Source organism: Oncorhynchus nerka, linkage group LG6 (assembly GCF_034236695.1).
Source record: "Oncorhynchus nerka isolate Pitt River linkage group LG6, Oner_Uvic_2.0, whole genome shotgun sequence".
Taxonomy (NCBI): Eukaryota; Metazoa; Chordata; class Actinopteri; order Salmoniformes; family Salmonidae; genus Oncorhynchus; species Oncorhynchus nerka.
Genome location: NC_088401.1, coordinates 60,736,631 through 60,763,415, shown reverse-complemented (window position 1 = coordinate 60,763,415; position 26,785 = coordinate 60,736,631). Strand labels below are relative to the sequence as shown.

The 26,785-nt window shown below is 42.5% G+C and overlaps 1 protein-coding gene across 1 annotated transcript in view; it reads left to right on the top strand.

Moving 5' to 3' along the window:
* The window catches only part of LOC115130798 (leucine-rich repeat and immunoglobulin-like domain-containing nogo receptor-interacting protein 2), a 139,777-nt gene extending 119,605 nt beyond the window's left edge, over positions 1-20,172 (top strand). The window contains exon 2 of the mRNA XM_029662251.2: positions 16,451-20,172. Within this exon, the coding sequence (XP_029518111.1) occupies positions 16,463-18,298 (1,836 nt within the window). The 5' untranslated portion in view covers positions 16,451-16,462 and the 3' untranslated portion in view covers positions 18,299-20,172. The remainder of the gene's footprint in view (positions 1-16,450) is intronic.
* Positions 20,173-26,785: the final 6,613 nt, after the last annotated feature.

Genomic DNA, 26,785 nt, shown 5'->3' with positions numbered 1-26,785 from the left:
ACAGTAGAGTACAGTACAGTAGAGTTCCGTACAGTACACAGTAGAGCACACTAGAGTTGAGTACACTATATTGTACTGAGCTGTACTGAACTATGTTGTACTCTACTGTACTGAACTCTACTCTGCTCTACTGTGATGTACTCTACTGTACTTTACTTAGCTCTACTTTGCTGTGCTTTGAGTCCAAACTTGTGACATATAGACATCTATGATTGGTTCAGGTTTGGTCCAGTCCGGACTAACAACATTTGGTCTTGTTTGGGGGCAGAGCTTAAAATTCAATGTGTCATGTCATAGCTGACCCCCCATTGTTTCTGCAGACATCGTTGAAGCTTAATTCTGAGCAGATATTTATGAGTTTTGGGAAAATGTGGACACAAAAAAACCATTTTGTCTTACCAAACTTTGCATCTGCACACTTCTTCCAGTTTTTAAAAATGTTTTCAGTGTAAATTGTTAAAAGTAGTCCTTGTGCATACAGTTGAATGGTTTGTTAAACTTTGGAATCAATGGTTTTTGTTTGGCATACATTTTAACTGAAAAATATGAGTCTCAGCGCAATTCCTTTATCGTGGAATTGTCCACTAACAACCTGTGTCCACTTCCAATGGCATAAGATAACTAAGAATGCTTCCTTCCCAGACATTCGGTTGGTCTGTTTATCCTATTAAAAACGGCTTTATGTGGTACATTAAGCATTCTTACTTGAATTAATTGCATTAGCTTGTGCGTACATTTGGTAAAAGTCTTGCATCTATATCATTTGGTGGGGCGTAGAAATACAGAGGGGAGCCAACAGTTTTCAACATCTTTAAACCGTTTGCGCCGGGCGTCATGATTCAACCACAGGGTTATTATAAAGCCCTAGTCTTACCTTTATCTGACGTGGAACATGACCTATGTCTGGATAACGCATAGATGCTAGCAGAGGCGCCATTTAGAATAGATAGAACATGTTATATTTGATTACTCATCTACACCAGTGTTTCCCTTCCCAGCCCTTTGAGACCGCGAGATGTTACATATATTTGTTCTAGGCCTGCACTAGCATGGCTAGCAACTCATCCAGGGCTTGAAGACTGGTTGACTGTAGTGGAATGAGATGTTCTGGGATAGAACAAATATGTCAAATGTGTAAGGGTCTCCGGAGAATAGTTTGGGACACGTTGATCTCCACATTACCGTCAGTATTGAGAGCTGTCTTGTGCTAATCATAACATATTCATCCACATTGTGGACTTTATAGTAGACCGAGCTTACACTACCCATATATACAGTAGCTTGTTGCAATAAGCCTGAGCTTAGAGTCCAGGTTTTCCGGCTCTGGTATTTTCTTCAAAGGCAACTTAACATGACAGCGTTCTACAGCTATTACAGAGACATATGTATATTATATCCCCAGGATGCACCTTTTAGACTACTACCCTATTAACGATAGATTAAGTACCTTTCCTGAACTTCCTACTCATGGTAGTGAGCACGTTCTTCCTCGTAGGGATTTTGACCTTACAGTGGTGCAATACAGCACAATAGTCACCTCAATAGTAGCATGGAAATACATTCATGTTGATATGGTAAGGGTACTGTAGTGGTTTATAGTGAGAAATATATGCTTTGAAATTCTGCTATTGAATAGGCAGTATATACCTTAGTCAACCCCAACTGAAATGAGTGACTAAAATCTTTAGGACTTCCCAATTGCTTCCTGTTTACCTGATGCCCATCTATGATGGACCTAAGGGTTAAAGTACCCATTGCTTGACTTTTATTTTGAAAGTCATCACTTACCCAGGGCTCGCCAATAATGTCATCCATTCGCTGCCATTATAATTCAATTCTGGCACATTTAATTACAAAATATTCAACCACGCTTACAAGCTCCTGTTCCTCTCCACAGCTCAGTCATATTAATGAATAACTATTAAACATGGGATTAAGATTGTAAGTCATGGTGTTAAATACTCTCTGCAGGGTTTGGTTGGTCGTGGGTAAAGTGAGGTCCAACCATTTGACGGTGCTCTTTGACTGCTTCCGAACTCAAGGGTTATCTGACATAATTATAAAGAGCAGCTGATTCAATCTTCCAAAGTGTATAGCTAATTAACACAGATTAAATTCTGTTTGACTTTGCAATGCGAATAAAGCACAAGGCCAATTGGAGAAGAGCGGGTTATTAGCCCACCTAAGGCCCTAGATTCCCATAGTTATGGACGTGGTCCCAAATCTCTCTCTATCTCTCACATCACTTATGTTGGTAATTATGTTGCAGCTGTGTGTTAATCTTGAGCCGTTTTCCCTTTCATTTGCTTCTGATTGTTGACAATATTTGGAGAACATTTGACTAATGGTTTTAAACAATAAGGTCATAATTTGCCATTTTAAGTCCATACAATGTGATTCTAATAATTTGTTTATCCTTATTTCCTCCAAAATATGCATTATCTTGCTGAACCCTGTGGTATTTTATCACGCTGATAAATGTATATTCTAACATTGGCCAGGTGAGGATGATGTGCAGGGAAGGATGTCAGACACAACAACATACTGGTACTGACGATACATTGCACTTATCAAAGATACAAAACAATCAGTAGCGTTGTTCTTGTACTAGTATGGCTAAGCTACAGTAGTGTTGTTCTTGCACTAGTGTGGCTAAGGTAAAAGTAGTGTTGTGCTTGTACTAGTGTGGCTAAGCTACAGTAGTGTTGTTATTGTACTAGTGTGGCTAAGCTACAGTAGTGTTGTTCTTGCACTGGTGCGGCAAAACTACAGTAGTGTTGTTCTTGTACTAGTGTGGCTAAGCTACAGTAGTGTTGTTATTGTACTAGTGGGGCTAAGCTACAGTAGTGTTGTTATTGTACTAGTGTGGCTAAGCTACAGTAGTGTTGTTATAGGACTAGTATGGCAAAGCTACAGTAGTGTTGTTATTGTACTAGTGTGGCTAAGCTACAGTAGTGTTGTTATAGGACTAGTATGGCAAAGCTACAGTAGTGTTGTTATTGTACTAGTGTGGCTAAGCTACAGTAGTGTTGTTATTGTACTAGTGTGGCAAAGCTACAGTAGAGTTGTTATTGTACTAGTGTGGCTAAGCTACAGTAGTGTTGTTATTGTACTAGTGTGGCAAAACTACAGTAGAGTTGTTCTTGTACTAGTGTGGCAAAGCTATAGTAGTGTTGTTATTGTACTAGTGTGGCTAAACTAAAGTAGTGTTGTTATTGTACTAGTGTTGCTAAGCTACAATAGTGAGCTTCACTGGTATTGTAACAGCACCATGGGAGAATGTACTTCATGGTATTTGATGTTTTCAACCTAGATCACATACTTTACACAGACACCAGTGCATGCTCTGAGAGAGTTTTAGTTACGCAACCCTCAAGCTTATTAAAGAATAGGCCAGTGTCATGTTGCGCCTTGGCAGGCCATATGTCTGTAACCCATGCCATCTGGTATCCTTTACAAAAATGATTTTAATAATGGATAAACCAAGAAGAGAATGTTCCAGGATTACCTTCTCATTACCACCGTCACCTATCTCTTTGATTACTTGCAGACGCTCCCTTTAAAAAAGGTGGGTTAATTGCACACTCTGGCAACACAGTAACCTGCAAGTTAATTACATCTTTCCTTTAGGGAAGCGTTATTAGAAGACATAAGGCTTCATTAAAATTATGATTTAATAAATGTTCCATACAATTAACATTATGATGACTGTCTGTCATTTCATTCTTGATATCTGGGAAATTCAAATATCAAAAGCCGCGCTGACATGTATGTAATATGTGCATGTTAACCCCTTAGTATTGTATTTGAGTGCGATCTTGTAGTTAACGATGGGGATGTGCTGCATGTTGTCTCTGTAGCGTGGAGTGTACTAGAATTAACGAGATGCGGCTCATGTGTGTGGAGTTGGTGGAGCTTCCGTTCAAGTCATGGCCATTTTCATTGACTTCTACCCCACTAAATGAGTATGGATAAAAGGAGAAGAAGGTTTTCCATTTTGAAAGGCACTGTCTGAAAATGTCTAACACAAGTCTTTATCCAATTGTGTCCTTCTACAGTAGAATTACCATGACATCACTTTTTTGTTTCCAATTGGCATTAATGCAGCATTTACTTGGAAGTTTGCGTGTGAGTAGCATATATCAAATCATAGAATTAGTTTATTCTTGTCTACCGTGATGTCAGTCATATTCTTTTAGGTACATCGTATGAATACATACATCCAAAGCAACTATAACTAGTGTTTATAGTTGTAGCATTTTATTCTGAGCTGCAGGCTTGAGGGCAACCTACACTTAAGTGATAATGCCTGAGAAGCCAGTGTTTGGAGGATATATTGGCACGGGTGTTGTTAATTGGAAAAGCGTACCAATATATCCTCCAAACACCAGCTTCGAGGGCGTTATCACTTTTATGCAACGCTTTACCAACATATTCAAATAATGATTGACATATTTTAATAAAAACTTTTTGATTAATTTATTCATACTATTTCATCCTTCCACAAGATATATTCCCAAAACAAATCTCAGGTTGCTAGAGACGCGACCCAGTCGTTCATTCAAAATGTTCCATTGCCATATTGGCTGGAAATGTTTTTATCCCTTGCTTGGTGGCTAGCCAACTACGGCTAACTTACAGTCACATCAAAAAGTGCAGCCAGAATAACAGAAAGTAGCTTAATATGCATTTGTTTAAGCTGTTTTCTAGTGACATTTCTTTTGATACATGCATAACAATAAGCTGAGGAGGCTCGATTTCGCCTGGCTTAGAAAATGTGCTCACTCGTCAGGATACTGTTGTTCAGAGGAGCTAGCCAACATAGCTACAGTAACACAATCACTTTAAAAAATACATTTTTCAATTGACATTTTTTGTATATACAGTGCCTTGCGAAAGTATTCGGCCCCCTTGAACTTTGCGACCTTTTGCCACATTTCAGGCTTCAAACATAAAGATATAAAACTGTATTTTTTGTGAAGAATCAACAACAAGTGGGACACAATCATGAAGTGGAACGACATTTATTGGATATTTCAAACTTTTTTAACAAATCAAAAACTGAAAAATTGGGCGTGCAAAATTATTCAGCCCCCTTAAGTTAATACTTTGTAGCGCCACCTTTTGCTGCGATTACAGCTGTAAGTCGCTTGGGGTATGTCTCTATCAGTTTTGCACATCGAGAGACTGAATTTTTTTCCCATTCCTCCTTGCAAAACAGCTCGAGCTCAGTGAGGTTGGATGGAGAGTATTTGTGAACAGCAGTTTTCAGTTCTTTCCACAGATTCTCGATTGGATTCAGGTCTGGACTTTGACTTGGCCATTCTAACACCTGGATATGTTTATTTTTGAACCATTCCATTGTAGATTTTGCTTTATGTTTTGGATCATTGTCTTGTTGGAAGACAAATCTCCGTCCCAGTCTCAGGTCTTTTGCAGACCCCATCAGGTTTTCTTCCAGAATGGTCCTGTATTTGGCTCCATCCATCTTCCCATCAATTTTAACTATCTTCCCTGTCCCTGCTGAAGAAAAGCAGGCCCAAACCATGATGCTGCCACCACCATGTTTGACAGTGGGGATGGTGTGTTCAGGGTGTTGCTTTTACGCCAAACATAACGTTTTGCATTGTTGCCAAAAAGTTCAATTTTGGTTTCATCTGACCAGAGCACCTTCTTCCACATGTTTGGTGTGTCTCCCAGGTGGCTCTCTTATCATCACCCAGTGCCTGGGCTTACCTCCGCTGTACCCGCACCCCACCATACCCCTGTCTGCGCATTATGCCCTGAATATATTCTACCATGCCCAGAAATCTGCTCCTTTTATTCTTTGTCCCCAACGCTCTAGGCGACCAGTTTTGATAGCCTTTAGCCGCACCCTCATATTACTCCTCCTCTGTTCCGCGGGTGATGTGGAGGCAAACCCAGGCCCTGCATGTCCCCAGGCACCCTCATTTCATCTGTGATCGAAAAAGCCTTGGTTTCATGCATGTCAACATCAGAAGCCTCCTCCCTAAGTTTGTTTTACTCACTGCTTTAGCACACTCTGCTAACCCTGATGTCCTTGCCGTGTCTGAATCCTGGCTCAGGAAGGCCACCAAAAATTCTGAAATTTCCATACCCAACTATAACATTTTCCATCAAGATAGAAGGGGGAGGAGTTGCAGTCTACTGCAGAGATAGCCTGCAAAGTAATGTCATACTTTCCAGGTCCATACCCAAACAGTTCGAACTACTAATTTTAAAAATGACTCTCTCCAGAAATAAGTCTCTCACTGTTGCCGCCTGCTACCGACCCCCCTCAGCTCCCAGCTGTGCCCTGGACACCATTTGTGAATTGATTGCCCCCCATCTAGCTTCAGGGTTTGTTCTGTTAGGTGACCTAAACTGGGATATGCTTAACACCCCGGCAGTCCTACAATCTAAGCTAGATGCCCTCAATCTCACACAAATCATCAAGGAACCCACCAGCTACAACCCTAAATCTGTAAACAAGGGTACCCTCATAGACGTCATCCTGACCAACTGGCCCTCCAAATACACCTCCGCTGTCTTCAACCAGGATCTCAGCGATCACTGCCTCATTGCCTGCATCCGCTACGGATCCGCAGTCAAACGACCACCCCTCATCACTGTCAAACGCTCCCTAAAACACTTCTGTGAGTGGGCCTTTCTAATCGACCTGGCCCGGGTATCCTGGAAGGACATTGACCTCATCCCGTCAGTTGAGGATGCCTGGTCATTCTTTAAAAGTAACTTCCTCACCATTTTAGATAAGCATGCTCCGTTCAAAAAATGCAGAACTAAGAACAGATATAACCCTTGGTTCACTCCAGACCTGACTGCCCTCGACCAGCACAAAAACATCCTGTGGCGGACTGCAATAGCATCGAATAGTCCCCGCGATATGCAACTGTTCAGGGAAGTCAGGAACCAATACACGCAGTCAGTCAGGAAAGCAAAGGCCAGCTTCTTCAGGCAGACATTTGCATCCTGTAGCTCTAACTCCAAAACGTTCTGGGACACTGTGAAGTCCATGGAGAACAAGAGCACCTCCTCCCAGCTGCCCACTGCACTGAGGCTCGGTAACACGGTCACCACCGCATTTATCCACCGCATTTATCATGCATGATTATCGAAAACTTCAACAAGCATTTCTCAACGGCTGGCCATGCCTTCCTCCTGGCTACTCCAACCTCGGCCAACAGCCCCCCCGCAGCTACTCGCCCAAGCCTCTCCAGGTTCTCCTTTACCCAAATCCAGATAGCATATGTTCTGAAAGTGCTGCAAAACCTGGACCCGTACAAATCAGCTGGTCTTGACAATCTGGACCCTCTATTTCTGAAACTATCCGCCGCCATTGTCGCAACCCCTATTACCAGCCTGTTCAACCTCTCTTTCATATTGTCTGAGATCCCCAAGGATTGAAAGCTGCCGGCAGTCATCCCCCTCTTCAAAGGGGGAGACACCCTGGACCCAAACTGTTACAGACCTATATCCATCCTGCCCTGCCTATCTAAGGTCTTCGAAAGCCAAGTCAACAAACAGGTCACTGACCATCTCGAATCCCACCGTACCTTCTCCGCTGTGCAATCTGGTTTCCGAGCCGGTCACGGGTGCACCTCGGCCACACTCAAGGTACTAAACGATATCATAACCGCCATCGATAAAAGACAGTACTGTGCAGCCGTCTTCATTGACCTTGCCAAGGCTTTCGAATCTGTCAATCACCATATTCTTATCGGCAGACTCAGTAGCCTCGGTTTTTCTGATGACTGCCTTGCCTGGTTCACCAACTACTTTGCAGACAGAGTTCAGTGTGTCAAATCGGAGGGGATGCTGTCCGGTCCTCTGGCTGTCTCTATGGGGGTGCCACAGGGTTCAATTCTCGGGCCGACTATTTTCTCTGTATATATCAATGATTTTGCTCTTGATGCGGGCGATTCCCTGATCCACCTCTATGCAGACGACACCATTCTGTATACTTCCGGCCCGTCCTTGGACACTGTGTTATCTAACCTCCAAACGAGCTTCAATGCCATACAACACTCCTTTCGTGGCCTCCAACTGCTCTTAAACGCTAGTAAAACCAAATGCATGCTTTTCAACCGTTCGCTGCCTGCACCCGCACGCCCGACTAGCATCACCACCCTGGATGGTTCCGACCTAGAATATGTGGACATCTATAAGTACCTAGGTGTCTGGCTAGACTGTAAACTCTCCTTCCAGACTCATATCAAACATCTCCAATCTAAAATCATATCTAGAGTCGGCTTTCTATTCCGCAACAAAGCCTCCTTCACTCACGTCGCCAAACTTACCCTAGTAAAACTGACTATCCTACCGATCCTCGACTTCGGCGATGTCATCTACAAAATAGCTTCCAACACACTACTCAGCAAACTGGATGCAGTTTATCACAGTGCGATCCGTTTTGTTACTAAAGCACCTTATACCACCCACCACGGCGACCTGTATGCTCTAGTCGGCTGGCCCTCGCTACATATTCGTCACCAGACCCACTGGCTCCAGATCATCTACAAGTCCATGATAGGTAAAGCTCCGCCTTATCTCAGTTCACTGGTCACGATGGCAACACCCACCCGTAGCACGCGCTCCAGCAGGTGTATCTCACTGATCATCCCTAAAGCCAACACCTCATTTGGCCGGCTTTCGTTCCAGTTCTCTGCTGCCTGTGACTGGAACGAATTGCAAAAATCGCTGAAGTTGGAGACTTTTATCTCCCTCACCAACTTCAAACATCTGCTATCTGAGCAGCTAACCGATCGCTGCAGCTGTACATAGTCTATCGGCAAATAGCCCACCCAATTTTACCTACCTCTTCCCCATACTGTTTATATTTATTTACTTTTCTGCTCTTTTGCATACCAATATCTCTACCTGTACATGACCATCTGATCATTTATCACTCCAGTGTTAATCTGCAAAATTGTAATTATTCGCCTACCTCCTCATGCCTTTTGCACACAATGTATATAGACTCTCTTTTTTCTTCTTTTTTTTCTTCTACTGTGTTATTGACTTGTTAATTGTTTACTCCATGTGTAACTCTATGTTGTTGTCTGTTCACACTGCTATGCTTTATCTTGGCCAGGTCGCAGTTGCAAATCAGAACATGTTCTCAACTAGCCTACCTGGTTAAATAAAGGTGAAATAAATAAAAAATAAATGAAAAGATAATGTCTAGATGTATTTTACAGTGGAGATCAAGTTCATAGGTTGTTTAGCTGTCTGTCTTGGGGCGGCAGGGTAGCCTAGTGGTTAGAGCGTTGGACTAGTAACCGAAAGGTTGCAAGTTCATATCCCCGAGCTGACAAGGTACAAATCTGTCATTCTACCCCTGAACAGGCAGTTAACCCACTGTTTCTAGGCCGTCATTGAAAATAAGAATTTGTTCTTAACTGACTTGCCTAGTTAAATAAAATTAAAATAAATAACTGGGCTGATGAGACAATGGATTGTGTAGTCAGATGGAACAGAGTAAATATGGATTTTAACATCATAGATTTAGCCGGTGGCAACTTGTGGAATAGACACCGTCTGGAATGTGGTTCTAACCAATCAGCATTCAGGATTACGCCCACCGGTTGTATAAATATAAATGTACAAGACAACCAAACATGAGAATCCAGCTCCCATGATAGAACACCCAATGTATGTGTTGATGATTACATTTAATTTAGTTCCATTGTGAGTTAATTCCTCTCCTTTTTTTCCAGATCACATTTTGACACTTTGATTACGGTCTTTAAAGAGCTTTGATAATTGCAGTCTAAACAAAGAGGCCATCTTGGAGCATCCGGCTGGAGCGCAGGGACACTTTTGAGTGTAAACAGCCATGGCATTATGTGGAGTGATGGTAGCACAAAGGCCACATCAAACATACTCTGAAGACCTACCAGTGGAGATATGGGCCAGGCCAACTTCACAAAAGATTTTTATTGGTTCATTGCATAGGGGCAAAGTTTTTTAATCTAAATCCTCAAACTAATTGAGCTAAAAACAAACACCAGGAAATAGGAAGTGCCTGCCTTTTGAGGGTTTTGGGGTTTTGTTCAAGCCTCCTCCACAGGCTTACTGCGTTTAGCTCTGCTTTAGTTGTGTGACCTGGAATGCTATTTACTTCAGATGAATACCTCTTAGGAATAATACATGACAGTGAGTTCCATTGCATTTCCTTGGAGTGGGTTTATCACCATAAGGTTTAGATGGGCCAAACATGTCATACTCTGTCGGCTGTGCTCTCTGTCACTATCATCTTTCACTGGGATAATCATTTTTTGTGATTGAGTCGGCATACGAAATCTGTTGAGCTTGAATTTTTCAGTCTAAACAGATGCGTAATGACGAGTTACACAGAATCCAAAGAGCATAAACAATCAATTATTGTAGTAAATTATGTTGAATACTTATTTTTTAGGGAAGTGAGCCAGTTGACATTCATTATTGCTGTGAATGTTACAATTGTCAAGTCTCTCTGATATGCGAGTATTCTCAATTTTAAAGATGTCTTGAAAATTATCAACTTTTAATGTGAATATGCATAAATGTTTCTTAATCTATTGGCGTGGCACGTTATATTTTACTGACGCCTTATAAAAGGGAAATAGTAGTGGAATGGTTGTTTAAACATCAATGGATTCTTAATTAAATGAATCTCCCATTGAATCTCAATTATTAAACATGGTCATTTCCTTCAGGATGCAACTGAATATTGAACAGCTTCTACAGTATTGCCTATGTGGATGTTTTTGTGAGAAGAAGTACTGTTCACAGTCGACTGAGAAAGGGAGGAGGGAGAGAGGGAGAGAGAGAAGGAGAGAGAGGGAGAGGGAGAAAGCTGTGGTGACCCATGGAAGATACCTGGGGAGTGATTGCAATCTCCTGCAAGCTCATTTGGCATTCATACACTCAGACAGTGAATAGGGCGGCCGGCCGGCCTTTATTATCAAATGAGCGCTGCAGCAATATGAGCCTACATTTTTATGTAGCACTCAGTCTCAGGGACAACGCTCAGCTAGCCACCCTTAGGTCATCCCAGAGATGCGAGAGCCAAGAGCACTTGGGGAGAATGGGGAAACACTATGGTGAAGTCGTGCTGGGCAGGATGGCAATGTGTGTTGGCTGTGACTATGTGAGACAAAAGCCATACACTCTGGCACGTCATAGTTACTCATGCATTACGACAATGGCCCCGGGTTATTTTGCAAAGCTAAGAGCAGCATCGAGAGGCCGAAAGGCCCCATGTGTTTTGAGTGATTATATGGAAATGAGGTTAATCAAGAAATTATAACTATAACTATAATGCGAGAAGACTATGTTGGAATACTTTATTGACACCTGCTTGTGGTGAAATATTACATGTGGAATTCAACACTTTAACAAACAATATCTATCCGTTTCCAAGTGCCAATTCATTTTGAATGCTTGTCAAGGTCTTCTCCCAGCGACCACCAGTGTAACAAGGTCTTCTCCCAGCAACCCCCACTGTTTCAACTGTCATATGGCTCTTCAACATGTTCTGTATGCATAATCAGAGTAGTAGTATCAAACCCACCTAGGATCAACATGTACTGTACTCAGAATCAGAGTAGTGGTATCAGACCCACCTAGGCTCAAAATATACTGTATGCAGAATCAGAGTAGTGGTATCAGACCCACCTAGGCTCAAAATGTACTGTATGCAGAATCAGAGTAGTGGTATCAGACCCACCTAGGATCAACATGTACTGTATGCAGAATCAGAGTAGTGGTATCAGACCCACCTAGGATCAACATGTACTGTATGCAGAATCAGAGTAGTGGTATCAGACCCACCTAGGATCCAACCTGGCCTTAATTTGTGTCTGAATGTCTTGTCAGTGTAGCATTTTGCTGTCATCAGAGCAGCTCTTCCAGCTTGTTCTGCCCATGATGATAGTGCACTCTGTACATAATAGCTTTTCTATGCACCGGACTCAGGTGAGGGAGCACAATCATGAGCCTGCTCTTGTCCTGATTAGAAGCACTCTCCATAATTCACTGTGCTATTTCACTGGTGGACAGAGATGTGTGTGTGTGTGGTACTTGCGGGCAGGAGGGGTGTGTGTGTGTGTGGTACTTGCGGGCGGGAGGGGGGGATATTGGTCACACATGTATGACATACTTACTACATATAGTACCAGTCAAAAGTTTGGACACACCTACTCATTCATTTTTATTATTGACTACATTGTTGATTAATAGTGAAGACATAAAAACTATGAAATAACACATCATGTAGTATGTAGTATCCCCAAAAAATGTTAAACAAGTCAAAATAACACAACTGATTGACTCAAAAACATTAAGGGAAGAAATTCCACAAATTAATTTTTAACAAGGCACATCTGTTAATTGAAATGCATTCCAGGTGACTACCTCATGATGCTGGTTGAGAGAATGCCAAGAGTGTGCAAAGCTGTCATCAAGGGTGGCAACTTTGAAGAATCTCAAATATGAAATATACTTGTATTTGTTTAACAGTTTTTTAGTTACTACATGATTCCATATGTGTTATTTCATAGCGTTGATGTCTTCACTACAATTCTACAATGTATAAAATAGTAAGAAAGAAAGAAAAACCCTGGAATGATTAGCTGTGTCCAAACTTTTGACTGGTACTGTATGTGTACAGCATAATATGTTAGTATTATTATTGTATTATAAATGTGGGCCAAACAGTTATGTTTTCATATGTAGTCATTAAAATGGGATATAATAATAATAATATCATCATAATAATAATCGTGTAGTAACAATTTAAACATGATTGTTTAGTAGACATCTTTAATTCTTCACTGTAGACCGTAATGACGGCATGTTTGTGTTTCCTAAACGTTTTAATGCTGTATTTGTGCTCGCAGGGAGTCATGCTGATTATTCTCATTACAGTTCAGTTTAGTGCACGTCATGACACACCTGATGAAGCGGGAATAGTCTTTTCACAACCTGTTTCACAATCTGTCTATAAAGAGCAGTGGATTCCATGGAAATGATTGTAAATACCTTCTGCCCCTTCAATGAATATTTTACATATTAATATAGTATACCATACATATACAATCATATTGTTTATATTATTTTATAATCCGGTACAAAATGTTTTAAGACGTAGTTTATGCAGTAGACTTGATTTAAATTCCTCCCAGTATTCCCACTTGCTTTTTAAACATATCTTTACAGTTGTCATATTACATATTGTCTATCAAGTCTATGTTGTTGGGAGCTGATATGAACTGACCACTGCCTACAGACTGTGGCCTCCTAGTGGTCAGGAGGACAAGCAAACTACAAAGCAGTATATATGATGCAGGGGATGTACCGTTTTTGTATCCACAGCAAGTTTGTTATACTTAAGAGTGTCAGATAAAATACACATTACAGGTGAAGAAATAAGGCTTCAGCCTATCCTATTACTACCCTACTCTCTTCTCCTGAAGACCTGAGCAGACACATCTTGACTACAGATGCTACTATTTCAGAGTGTAATTGATTTGATTCTTCCACCATTTGTTTTGACACCATTTAAATGAATGTTTAAATTGGATTTTAAAAATGTATTAACCTCCCGGACCTTCATTTATTAGCCTTCGCAGCTTTTGTGATAATCTGTATAATTACCAGCCTAATGTTCTCCCCATTAGGTTGTGCCCTCCAACAATTTCTACTTGTTGATTGTGTTCACTATTAATTGTGTTTGGACTTTGGAAATCCTCATGCATTTCCCATCATGTTTTTTCTTCCATTAACATTTTGCAGCTTGTGTGCTCTTTGAGATATGAGGGGTTGTGTGTAGGGAAATCAATACAATCATGCTCATTGTTTCACTGCATAAGGGTCAGAGAAACCGACAATATGCTCCTGTATTAACAATAGAGCTGTTTCTATGTGAAGAAAAAACACAGAGATGGAAATAGATGGAACATCTTTGATTAAAAAAAGGTTGAATTCGGTTTTTAGCAAAAACACATATCGCTTGTGGACTTCGTGAAAGCATTGTTGTTAGCAATAGATTTGTCATATTCCCTAAATTGTATTGCACTATCAATTCCTCACTTGACAATATGAACGTACAGTGCCTTCATGACGTATTCGTAACCCTTGACTTATTCCTCATTTTGTTGTGTTACAGCCTAAATTCAAAATTGATTAAACAAGATGTTTTGTTTTCACCCATCTATCTACACACAATACCACATAGTGAAAACATGTTTTGGAAATGTTTGCAAATATATTAAATATGAATCAATACATGTTAGAATCACCTTTGACAGCGATTACTGCTGTGAGTCTTTTTCTGCATAAGTCTCTAAGAGCTTTGCACACCTGGAATGTACAATATCATTATTTTTTTATATTCTTCAAGCTCTGTCAAGTTGGTTGTTGATCACTGATTTTCAAGGCGATTTAAGTCAAAATTGTAACTAGGCCACTCAGGAACATTCTGTGCTGTCTTGGTAAGCAACTCCAGGATATATTTGGCCTGGTGGTTTTGGTTATTGTCCTGCTGAAAGGTGAATTTGTCTCCCAGTGTCTGTTAGAAAGCAGACTGAAACAGGTTTTCCCGTATAATTTTTCCTGTGCTTAGCTCTATTCTGTTTATTTTCCTCCTAAAAACAAACTCACTTGCATATGACAAGCATACCCATAACATTATGCAGCCACCACCATGCTTGAAAGTAGGAGGAGTAGTACTGAGTGATGTATTGGATTTGTATTCAGGACATGAAGTTCATTCCTTTGCCACATGTTTTGCAGTTTTACTTTAGTGTCTTATTGCAAACATGATGCATGTTTTTGAATATTTCTATTATGTGCAGGCTTCCTTCTTTTCACTCTGTCAATTAGATTAGTATTGGGGAGTAACTGCCATGTTGTTGATCCATCCTCAGTTTTTCATTGGCCTCATGGTGAAATCCCTGAGTGGTTTCCTTCCTCTCCGGCAACTGAGTTAGGAAGGACACCTGTGTCTTTGTAGTGTATGGGTGTTCTTCACCATGCTCAAGGGGACATTAAATCAAATCAAATGTATTTATATAGCCATTCGTACATCAGCTGATATCTCAGAGTGCTGTACAGAAACCCAGCCTAAAACCCCAAACAGCAAGCAATGCAGGTGTAGAAGCACGGTGGCTAGGAAAAACTCCCTAGAAAGGCCAACACCTAGGAAGAAACCTAGAGAGGAACCAGGCTATGTGGAGTGGCCAGTCCTCTTCTGGCTGTGCCGGGTGGAGATTATAACAGAACATGGCCAAGATGTTAAAATGTTCATAAATGACCAGCATGGTCGAATAATAATAAGGCAGAACAGTTGAAACTGGAGCAGCAGCACGGCCAGGTGGACTGGGGACAGCAAGGAGTCATCATGTCAGGTAGTCCTGGGGCATGGTCCTAGGGCTCAGGTCCTCCGAGAGAGAGAAAGAAAGAGAGAAGGAGAGAATTAGAGAACGCACACTTAGATTCACACAGGACACCGAATAGGACAGGAGAAGTACTCCAGATATAACAAACTGACCCTAGCCCCCCGACACATAAACTACTGCAGCATAAATACTGGAGGCTGAGACAGGAGGGGTCAGGAGACACTGTGGCCCCATCCGAGGACACCCCCGGACAGGGCCAAACAGGAAGGATATTAAATGTCTGCTTTTCTTTTTGTTGCATTGGAAAACCTTTGGTCTTTGTGGTTGAATCTGTGTTTGAAATTCACTGCTCAACTAAGGGAACTTACAAATAATTGCATGTGAGGGGTACAGATATGAGGTAGCCATTAAAAAACCATGTTAAACACTATTATTTCACACAGAATTAGTCCATGTACATTATTATGTTACTTGTGAAGAACATTTTTACTCCTGAACGTATTTAGTCTTCCCATGACAAAGGGGTTACAGATTTTACACTTAATATTTAGAAATCCTTCTATATCCACTGAAGTCCTTGGTTAGAATAATTATCAGATAGCCTCCACAGACTTATCATAGAGGCAGTTTCCTTTCTTCTCCACTCTTCTCCCTTCGTCAGTTTGCTTTGGCTAAAACACAACAAAAGACGGCAGACTGTTTGAACTGATTGTGGTGTTAGAAGACAACCTATGTAACAAATTACTTTTGGCAATTTGTTCTTCAATTCTGAGAATTAACCAATGGAAGATAAGAGTTGTGCCTGTATGTTGACTAAGTGAGCCAGTGGATATAGGGGTGTGATCGCTGGCCAAAACTGCAATAGAAAGAAAGGATGATTCAGGATGTTGAAAATGAGGCATTTGCATCAGAGAATCTAATACGTCCTTCATTTTTATTGAGATAAGATGCCAGTCAATTTCACCACAATAGTAAAATTCCTTATTTTTACCAATTTATGCTCTCTAATTGTGTGTTCTTTCTGTCTGTCTTCCCTCTCTTTCTTGTAGAGCCGTGACAGAATGGTCGACTGTATGAGCAAAGTCATGCTGCACACAGCCCTCTCATGCTGGCAACCGTTCCTGGGACTGGCTCTAGTGGCCGTCTTTGTGGGTTCTGCCCTGGGATGTCCCGCCCGCTGTGACTGCTCAGCCCAGAGCAAGTCGGTCCTGTGCCACCGCAAACGCCTACCGAGCATCCCAGACGGCATCCCCATCGAGACCAGGATCCTGGACCTGAGCAAGAACAAGCTGCAGGCCGTCAACCCGGACGACTTTGCCCCCTACCCTGGACTAGAGGATCTGGACCTCAGTGGGAACATTATCAGCTATGTGGAGCCGGGGGCCTTCAACCCTCTGTACAGCATGCACTCTCTCAGTCTCAAAAGCAACCGCATCAAGCTTATTCCCCTGGGGGTCTTCACAGGCTTATCCAACCTCACACGGCTGGATGTCAGCGACAACAAGATCGTCATCCTGCTGGACTACATGTTCCAGGACTTGCACAACCTGAAGTTCCTGGAGGTGGGTGACAATGACCTGGTGTACATCTCCCACCGGGCCTTCAGTGGACTGCTGAGCCTACAGACACTAACCCTGGAGAGATGCAACCTGACGGTGGTGCCTACTGAGGCCCTGTCCCATCTGCACAACTTGGTCAGACTTCACCTCCGATACCTCAGCATCAGCACATTGCAAGCATACTCCTTCAAGAAGCTTTTCCGGCTGCGCCACCTGGAGATTGACAGCTGGACCTCGCTGGACAGTGTGCCTGCCAACACACTACACAGCCTCAACCTGACCACGCTTTTCATCACCAACACTAACCTGTCCACCTTCCCATACCAGGCCCTAAAGCACCTGCACTACCTAACACACCTCAACCTGTCCTTCAACCGCATCAGACACATCGAGGGGGGAATGCTGTTTGAGTTGGTGCGCCTGAGGGAACTTCATCTAGTTGGGGCCCAGTTGTCGACCATTGAACCGTACGCATTTCAGGGCCTCCGGTGGCTCAAAGTCCTCAACGTCTCTCACAACCATTTGAACACGCTGGAGAAAGGTGTCTTCCAAGCCCCTGAGGCTCTAGAGGTCCTCTTGATCGACGACAACCCCCTGGTGTGCGACTGTCGCCTCATGTGGATCCTGCAGAAATGGCACTCCATCTTCTTTGGTGACTCGCAGCCAGAGTGCAGCACCCCTGAGGGTAGGCCTTTCAGGGAATTCAAGGAGACCCTGCTATCCTATTACGTGACATGCACCAAGCCAAAAATCCGGGAGAACAAGACACAGACGATAGCAGTGGACGAGGGCCAGTCAGCGAAACTACACTGCAGTGCTGAAGGCATCCCCAGGCCGGTGGTGTCGTGGCTGTCCCCACGCCGGCGCCTCCTCACCAACAAGAGCTACGGTAGAGTCAAAGTCCACAACAATGGGACGCTGGAGATCAAGGTGGCCGAGGTGCAGGATGGTGGCGTGTACCTTTGCATGGCAACCAACACGGCGGGTAACGACTCATTGATGGCCTCCCTAGCAGTGAAAAGCCTGGGGTCGCTCTACGCAAACAGGACCCAGTACTACACAGATCCCAGCAATGCCACTACCAATGGGACTAGCAACGTGACCTACGGCTTGGACCTAAAGACTATCTTAGTGTCGACAGCAATGGGATGTTTCACATTCCTGGGGGTGGTCTTGTTCTGCTTTCTGCTACTGTTCGTTTGGAGCCGGGGCAAGGGAAAGCATAAAAACAACATAGATATTGAATATGTTCCTCGGTCCAAGTCTAATGGCACCTCTGTAGATGGAGGAGCAGAGGGACAAGCTGGACCTCATCGCTTTAACATGAAAATGATCTAACATGGTTTGTGAATCTGGGAATCCATATGTTGGGAATGCTCTAAGGATGATGTATTTGTATTGCAAATGGAACAACATTTCCCACTACTTCAGGAGAATGCTACTGGGCAATTCCATGGTAACAGAGTGATGCTGAAGCTCGGATTTTTCTCTTTGAAATGTATGCCAAACAAAAACCAATGATTGCAAAGTTAAACAAACCCTACAACTCTATGCACAAGAACTAGTTTTATTAATTTCCACAGTCATTTTTACAAACACACTTGAAGAACATTGCAGATGCAACGTTTGGTAACAGAATGACGGCACCAACAGCACAAATCATTCTGTGGCCAAACTTTGCATCTGCACTGTTCTTCAATGAAATGTATTTTTGTAAAAATAAAAAAAATATTTAAAAAATTGTTTAAAGCAGTTCTTGTGCATAGAGTTATATGGTTTGTTTAACTTTGCAATCATTGGTTTTTGTTTGACATACATTTTCTAGGTAACATTGAAGTACCTTACTGTGATTGTTTTCAAGTAAAGAAATTTCTCAAGCAAGAATTTTGCTAGGACTGTCTGGGAGTGGTCTAAGTGGAGAGGGGAAAACAGAAAATGAGCTTTTATTGGCAGAGAGGTTTGTAACTCTTTCTTATTGGTCTATTAACTAATTTAACACCAGGTGTTGTCACCAGAATGGCCAAAACTCCATCCCACCAAAACAGCTTAAATTTCTCTTACACTAAAAAGGCATTACCATACTTTTCACAATTTCACAGTATTATTTCAACTTCATAGTGTGGAAATATATATACTTTATTGACTGCACTGGGCCCTTTAAAGTGAAGAAATCAGAGTATCAGGATCACCCTTTGGGTTACTAGGAATGGAAAAAGTACTACAGAGTGCCAGAACAGGACACGGGAGTGCAATCCCCAACTATGGCATCGTATTGGATACAATGCCAGGACATTGTGACAAATGTTCTTGCTGTTGCTAGTGAGCTTGTCCACAACGGATCCTCCGAAATGATCTGAATCTCTACCCAGGGGACCCCGAAAGGAACAGGTGTCATAATCAAGCTTTTGAAATTCTATTTACATGCCCAAGTACAGGATTGGTTTTAAAGACACTACAGAACAGTGTACAGTACACATTTGTATCTAAAGGTATTACTCTTATTGGTTTGGTCTTGTACCATGCTTACGCACCAAACAGATTGATGAAACAGAGCATTCCCTCCAACCATAATCTTTGCATATATCTACTTAATGCTTCATTATGTACAGGTATGTACATACTCATTTAAACAAACTTTTCATAGCAATACTCATGGGATGCAATGTCAGCCAAAATCTCAATTCCCCCACCTAACAAACAAAATGGTCACTTTTCACTTATGAAATTGTCCATGGATATAGGAAAGGGCTTCTACAGGATTGCAATGTCACACTGGAGAAAATATATCCCTGTTCCCCAAATATACACCTAGATATTGAAGATATTTTTGTTTATTGTCAACCATAAAGGAAAAAGATTTTATTTATCAAAGTGGTTTGAGGGTTTTACAAAAGTGAGTATCATAACACTATTCCGGGAGAAATAATCACATTTGATGATTTAGAAGGTGACATATTGGTCAGAGAACCTACATGGACCACTTTTCTGTCCTTTTCTTGTCTCTTTTTATTCCTTTGACTGTAACCTTTGCCTGATGGCAAAATATGTGTCCAGCTTACTACAGTGAAGTTGTCATCTTTTCTCCCCAGTAAAACATTTGGACTTTGTTGTGGTAGTTCCTCATTTTTGTTGTTGAATCATTTAGATTGTGAAAAGTTCAAAGTAAAATTTTTAAAAATCATGTATGTGAAATAAAATAATATTTATTTGTACCATTTAGTGTGTCTATATATTTACTGCAATGAAGCAAAAGAGGATCTTGATCAGTATATAATATGCCCGTTGAACATCTGGAAACAGCATAGTAACATTAGCATATGGTTGAATACAATTGTTAAAATAGAACATATCAAATATCAATTACTGGCATCAAGAGAACTGTCTTACAATGTATGTTAATTCTAACGGTTATTTGTATTTCTACAACATCAGATGAAGTTGACAAGTCCATTCAAGAAACGAGATCTGCAGAAACACAACTACGACAGATCACAGGTTGCGAAAATGAAATGATTTGGGGCATTGCCTTTCCAGAAAGTACAATTAAGCACACATTCTCCCTTTTACTCAAACCATAACCTTTGAATATTACCTTTTTATCATGCAAAAAAGTCTGATATCCACCCCTAACCTTTCAAATCAGAAGAAGGAACAGGGCAAAATGTCCCTAAATCTGGACAGCATGATGTTGCAGGTAGTGTGCACCAGGAGGAAGGCACTATCAGAGGTGTAATCTGGAGGAATGCAGTTAACCTTCTGACACAGTCCAGATGAGCACCTGGAGGCGTTACATTTATCACTGAGATGAAGACTGCAAACCGGAGGGGTATCCTGGGTTACGAAGATAGCAGATTGCAATGCTACAGGAGATACAATGCTGCCCAATTCACTATATTCACAAGACTGATTTATTACGTTGTTCTCTATTTAATGTGTGCAAGTGTTTTTCCTCTGTCTATATATGTTTACATCCTATTATCTTGCTTTACAGTTAATGTTGCCTGTGTTGTTCGCTTGAAAATGTAATTTCATGTCATGATTTGAACTATTTTACCCCATTTTTCTCCCAAATTTCGAGCTTGTCTCATCGCTGCAACTCTACAACAGGCTCGGGAGGGGAAGGTCGAGTCATGCGTCCTCCGAAACATGATCAAACCGAGCTTCTTAACACCAGCCCGCTTAACCCGGAAGCCAGCATGACAAGGAGTCGCTAGAGCGCGATGAGCCAAGTAAAGCCTCCCCAAACCTGGACGATGCTGGGCCAATTGTGCACAGCCCTATCTATGGGACTCCTGATCACAGCTGGTTGTGATACAGCCAGGATCAATTCTGAGTCTGTAGTGATGTCTCTAGCACTGTGATGCAGTGCCTTAGACTGCTGCGCCACTCGGGAGGCCCCATAGGTAAACATTTTAATACAGCACAACAAACATTTAGAGAATATCATGTATCAGTTAAGTTTAGCACGTGTCACTTTGCTTATGACCTTGCTGTACATTTGTTTTACCATAATTAACCATATAGTTGTTTTTACATTTATTTTTACATTTAGGTCCTTTCTCTTCACCTTATACTGTTTATGCAATCACTATAATCACTTTCATGGGCTTTTTTGGCTGTGTTCACACAGGCAGCCCTATTCTGATATTTTTTCCACTAATCGGTCTTTTGACCAATCGCATCAGATCTTTTCACATCAGCTCTATTTCAGGGCTGATTTGAATGGTCAAAAGACCAATTAGTGAAAAATATATCAGAATTGGTCTGCCTGTGTAAATGCAGCCTTTGTTTCGATGTCCTCAATCCCATGTGTCTCTTGTGAAATCAGAACACCAAAATACAAAATAAATGAGGTTGAGTTTGTAGGTCAGTGATGGCCACATTCTGTGTTTGGCACATAGAGCTGTGCTAGATGAAACCTGTACTACAAATGGATCCCCCACTTTGACCACCATTTCACTTCTCTCCACAGTCACTGAAAGAAACTTAAAAGCTGGGCCATATGATTGTATGAGGATGTTTTTGCTCTGATTGCTCCCTACAGAAATGTGTCAGTGAGCGACAGGGGTCTCCCTTAAACCCCATGACACTCTGTCCTGTTGGGGCTATGAACTGCCAATCCAGGTGATGTACTCATCTTTTAAGACCCCCGTGGAGCAGTATCAGAAATACACCCCACCAGACAGCCCACCACAGTGCCTTTGTTCACATGCCATGTTTTAGCAGTGCCTCTTTGTAACCAGTGTTAAGAAGTCTTTTTTTCTTCATTTGTTTTACCTCTGATGTTAGAATATCTCTTTCCCAGGGGAAAGGGAAGGGACAATCTTTTGAACTATTTCAAAAAGTATTTATCAACTGCATTATCATTTTGGTAAAGGTTATGGAGGATAGGGTCAATGAAGCCATTAATTGTTATTGCTCTTGACAAGATATTTGCCAATGGGGCTATTAAACCTCAAGGTTTTCCTTTATATCAACACATCTAACCCAATGTAGTCAGTACGCTTATGGGGACGCTCTCAAACTTTCACTATTCAAATGCAAAGAGGTATGTATATTTCCTGCAACATGTCTCTGTTTGTTTTCTTGATGTAGTCAAACGTACACATTCAGAATGAAATTTCAGCAGCATTTCATCTCACAGCAGCTACCATTGACATGATTCAACGTTCCCCATGTACTACAGAGCTTACAAACAGAATAATCATTGCCTCTGCAGGACTCGAGACATGCTGCTACGAACTTACCCTAGCACATTGACTCGGTACTGGTACTCCTTGTATATAGCCTCATTATTGTTTTTATTGTGTTATTATTTATTTCATTTTTTTGCAAATATTTGTCTTACTTTTTAACTCTGCACTGCTGGGAACGGGCTCATAAGTAAGCATCTCACTGTAAGTCTACTCCTGTTGTATTCGGCGCATGTGACCAATACGATTTGATTTAATATCACCATGTGGACACAACAGACAGCATCATATGTGAACGGTCTTTGCTGTGTAAGGGGAAGGAATGTAAAGATGTGGGAGGGAAGGGAGGGGGACGGGATACCCAACATTGATATCAAATAGTCCTAGAGTGAGGCTGGCAGTTACCGCAGTCTGGGCAGATGTAAGCGGGGCAGGTTGCGTGCTGTGTGCTTTCATTAGGTGAGCTTTCATACATTCCCTCATGGTGTGCTTCCCTGCCAAATGAGCTCCCTTGTGATCCCACTGATGTTCCACCCTTCGACCCACTACCAGCTGTGTAGAGTCAAATTGTGTGTGTTTATTCTTTAAATAATTATTTAAGCTCTGTCAATATGTTGGGGATCATGGCAAGACAGTCATTTTCAAGTCCTGCCATAGATTCTCAAGAAGATTTATGTCAAAACTGTAACTTGGCAACTCAGGAACATTCACTGTCTTCTTAGTAAGCAACTCCAGTGTAGAGTTGGCCTTGTGTTATAGGGTATTATCCTGCTGAAAGGTAAATTCATTTCCAAGTCTCTGGTGTAAAGCAGTGAAGCAGGTTTTCCTCTAGGATTTTGCCTGTGCTTACGTCCATCCCGTTTCCTTTTATTCTGAAAAACTCCCCAGTCTTTGCTGATGTCAAGCATGCCCATACTGTCAAGGATGAATAGGAGTGGAAGGCAGGAGTCAGGTGCAGAGGGTTCGAGAACAATAGGCACCTTATTCCGGCACAAACGGTCATGCCCAAACACAGGGCGGAAAACACTGACCAACCCACAACACAGGGCGGAAAACACTGACCAACCCACAACACAGGGCGGAAAACACTGACCAACCCACAACACAGGGCGGAAAACACTGACCAACCCAAAACACAGGGTGGAAAACACTGACCAACCCAAAACACAGGGCGGAAAACACTGACCAACCCAAAACACAGGGCGGAAAACACTGACCAACCCACAACACAGGGCGGAAAACACTGACCAACCCAAAACACAGGGCGGAAAACACTGACCAACCCAAACACAGGGCGGAAAACACTGACCAACCCAAAACACAGGGCGGAAAACACTGACCAACCCAAAACACAGGGCGGAAAACACTGACCAACCCAAAACACAGGGCGGAAAACACTGACCAACCCAAAACACAGGGCGGAAAACACTGACCAACCCACAACACAGGGCGGAAAACACTGACCAACCCACAACACAGGGCGGAAATCACTGACCAACCCACAACACAGGGCGGAAAACACTGACCAACCCACAACACAGGGCGGAAAACACTGACCAACCCAAAACACAGGGCGGAAAACACTGACCAACCCAAAACACAGGGCGGAAAACACTGACCAACCCAAAACACAGGGTAAAACGGTCCGGAGCACAAAACCACAGCCAACACTAAACGTGAACACAAAATAATCCCGCACAAACTAGAGCGGGAAGCTTAAATAGGCTAGAAAATCTAGAAAACACAAATAGGAACAGGTGCAACTAATAAGACTAAACTAACAGAAAAGGAAAAAGGGATCGGTGGCGGCTTGTAGGCCGGTGACGACGACCACCGAGCACCGCACGAACAGGCAGGGGAGCCAACTTCGGCGGGAGTCGTGACACATACCATGATGCAGCCACCAGCATGCTTGAAAATAAGTAAGCAGTTACTCAGTGATGTGTTGGATTTGCCCCAAACAGGGCTTTGCATTTAGGCCAAAAAGTTTTTTTTAATTTGCTGTATTTTTTTACAGTATTACTTTAGTGGCTTGTTATGTTTTGGAATATTTTTTCAGTATATTCTTTTCACTGTCATTTAGGTCACTGGTGGAATCACTGCAATGTTGTTGTTTCGTCCTCAGTTTTCTCCCATCACAGCCATTGAACTCTGTAGCTGTTTTAAAATCACCAATGGCCTCATGGTGACATCCCTGGGCAGTTTCTTTTCTATCCTGCAGCTCAGTTCAGAAGGAAAACTGCATCTTTGATGTGTCTGGCTGGTTTAATACATAATCCACAGCATACTTATTAGCTTGACCATGCTTAAAGAGATATTCAATGTCTGATTTGTTATTGTTACCCATCTACCAATCACTGCCCTTCTATATGAGGCTTTCGAAAAGCTCCCTGATCTTTGTAGTTGAATGTGTGCTTGAAATTTTATACTTGACTGAGGGACCTTAAAGTTGTTGTGTGTATGGGGGACAGAGGAAGGATTAGTCATTCAATAATCATGTCAACCCCTTTTATTTCACACAGTGTGAGTCCATATAACTTATTATGTGATTTGATAAGCCACATTTGACTCTTGAACTTAAATTTAGGCTAAACAAAGGGTCTGAATACAGATGCAATGTTAATATTGCAATTATCATGTTTTAGTCATATTTTAGTCATCTTAAAAAATATATATCTACTAGAGTAGTTTTAGAGTAGTTTTTGTAGGTTGATAAAACAAGCTTAACATCCTTATCATTTATCGCCCTCCAGGTTCCCTCGGAGAGTTCATCAATGAGCTTGATGCCTTGATAAGCTCCTTTTCTGAGGACGGCTCACCTCTCACAGTTCTGGGCGACTTTAACCTCCCCACGTCTACCTTTGACTCATTCCTCTCTGCCTCCTTCTTTCCACTCCTCTCCTCTTTTGACCTCTCCCTCTCACCTTCCCCCCCTACTCACAAGGCAGGCAATACGCTCGACCTCATCTTTACTAGATGCTGTTCTTCCACTAACCTCATTGCAACTCCCCTCCAAGTCTCCGACCACTACCTTGTATCCTTTTCCCTCTCGCTCTCATCCAACACTTCCCACACTGCCCCTACTCGGATGGTATCGCGTCGTCCCAACCTTCGCTCTCTCTCCCCCGCTACTCTCTCCTCTTCCATCCTATCATCTCTTCCCTCTACTCAAACCTTCTCCAACCTATCTCCTGATTCTGCCTCCTCAACCCTCCTCTCCTCCCTTTCTGCATCCTTTGACTCTCTATGTCCCCTATCCTCCAGGCCGGCTCGGTCCTCCCCTCCCGCTCCGTGGCTCGACGGCAGCCGAGCGGAAATGGAGGAAAACTCGCCTCCCTGCGGACCTGGCATCCTTTCACTCCCTCCTCTCTACATTTACCTCTTCTGTCGCTGCTGCTTAAGCCACTTTCTACCACTCTAAATTCCAAGCATCTGCCTCTAACCCTAGGAAGCTCTTTGCCACCTTCTCCTCCCTCCTGAATCCTCCTCCCCTCCCCCTCCTCCCTCTCTGCAGATTACTTCGTCAACCATTTTGAAAAGAAGGTCGACGACATCCGATCCTCATTGGCTAAGTCAAACGACACCGCTGGTTCTGCTCACACTGCCCTACCCTGTGCTCTGACCTCTTTCTCCCCTCTCTCTCCAGATGAAATCTCGCGTCTTGTGACGGCCGGCCGCCCAACAACCTGCCCGCTTGACCCTATCCCCTCCTCTCTTCTCCAGACCATTTCCGGAGACCTTCTCCCTTACCTCACCTCGCTCATCAACTCATCCCTGACCGCTGGCTACGTCCCTTCCGCCTTCAAGAGAGCGAGAGTTGCACCCCTTCTGAAAAAATCTACAATCGATCCCTCCGATGTCAACAACTACAGACCAGTATCCCTTCTTTCTTTTCTCTCCAAAACCCTTGAACGTGCCGTCCTTGGCCAGCTCTCCCGCTATCCCTCTCAGAATGACCTTCTTGATCCAAATCAGTCAGGTTTCAAGACTAGTCATTCAACTGAGACTGCTCTTCTCTGTATCACGGAGGCGCTCCGCACTGCTAAAGCTAACTCTCTCTCCTCTGCTCTCATCCTTCTAGACCTATCGGCTGCCTTCGATACTGTGAACCATCAGATCCTCCTCTCCACCC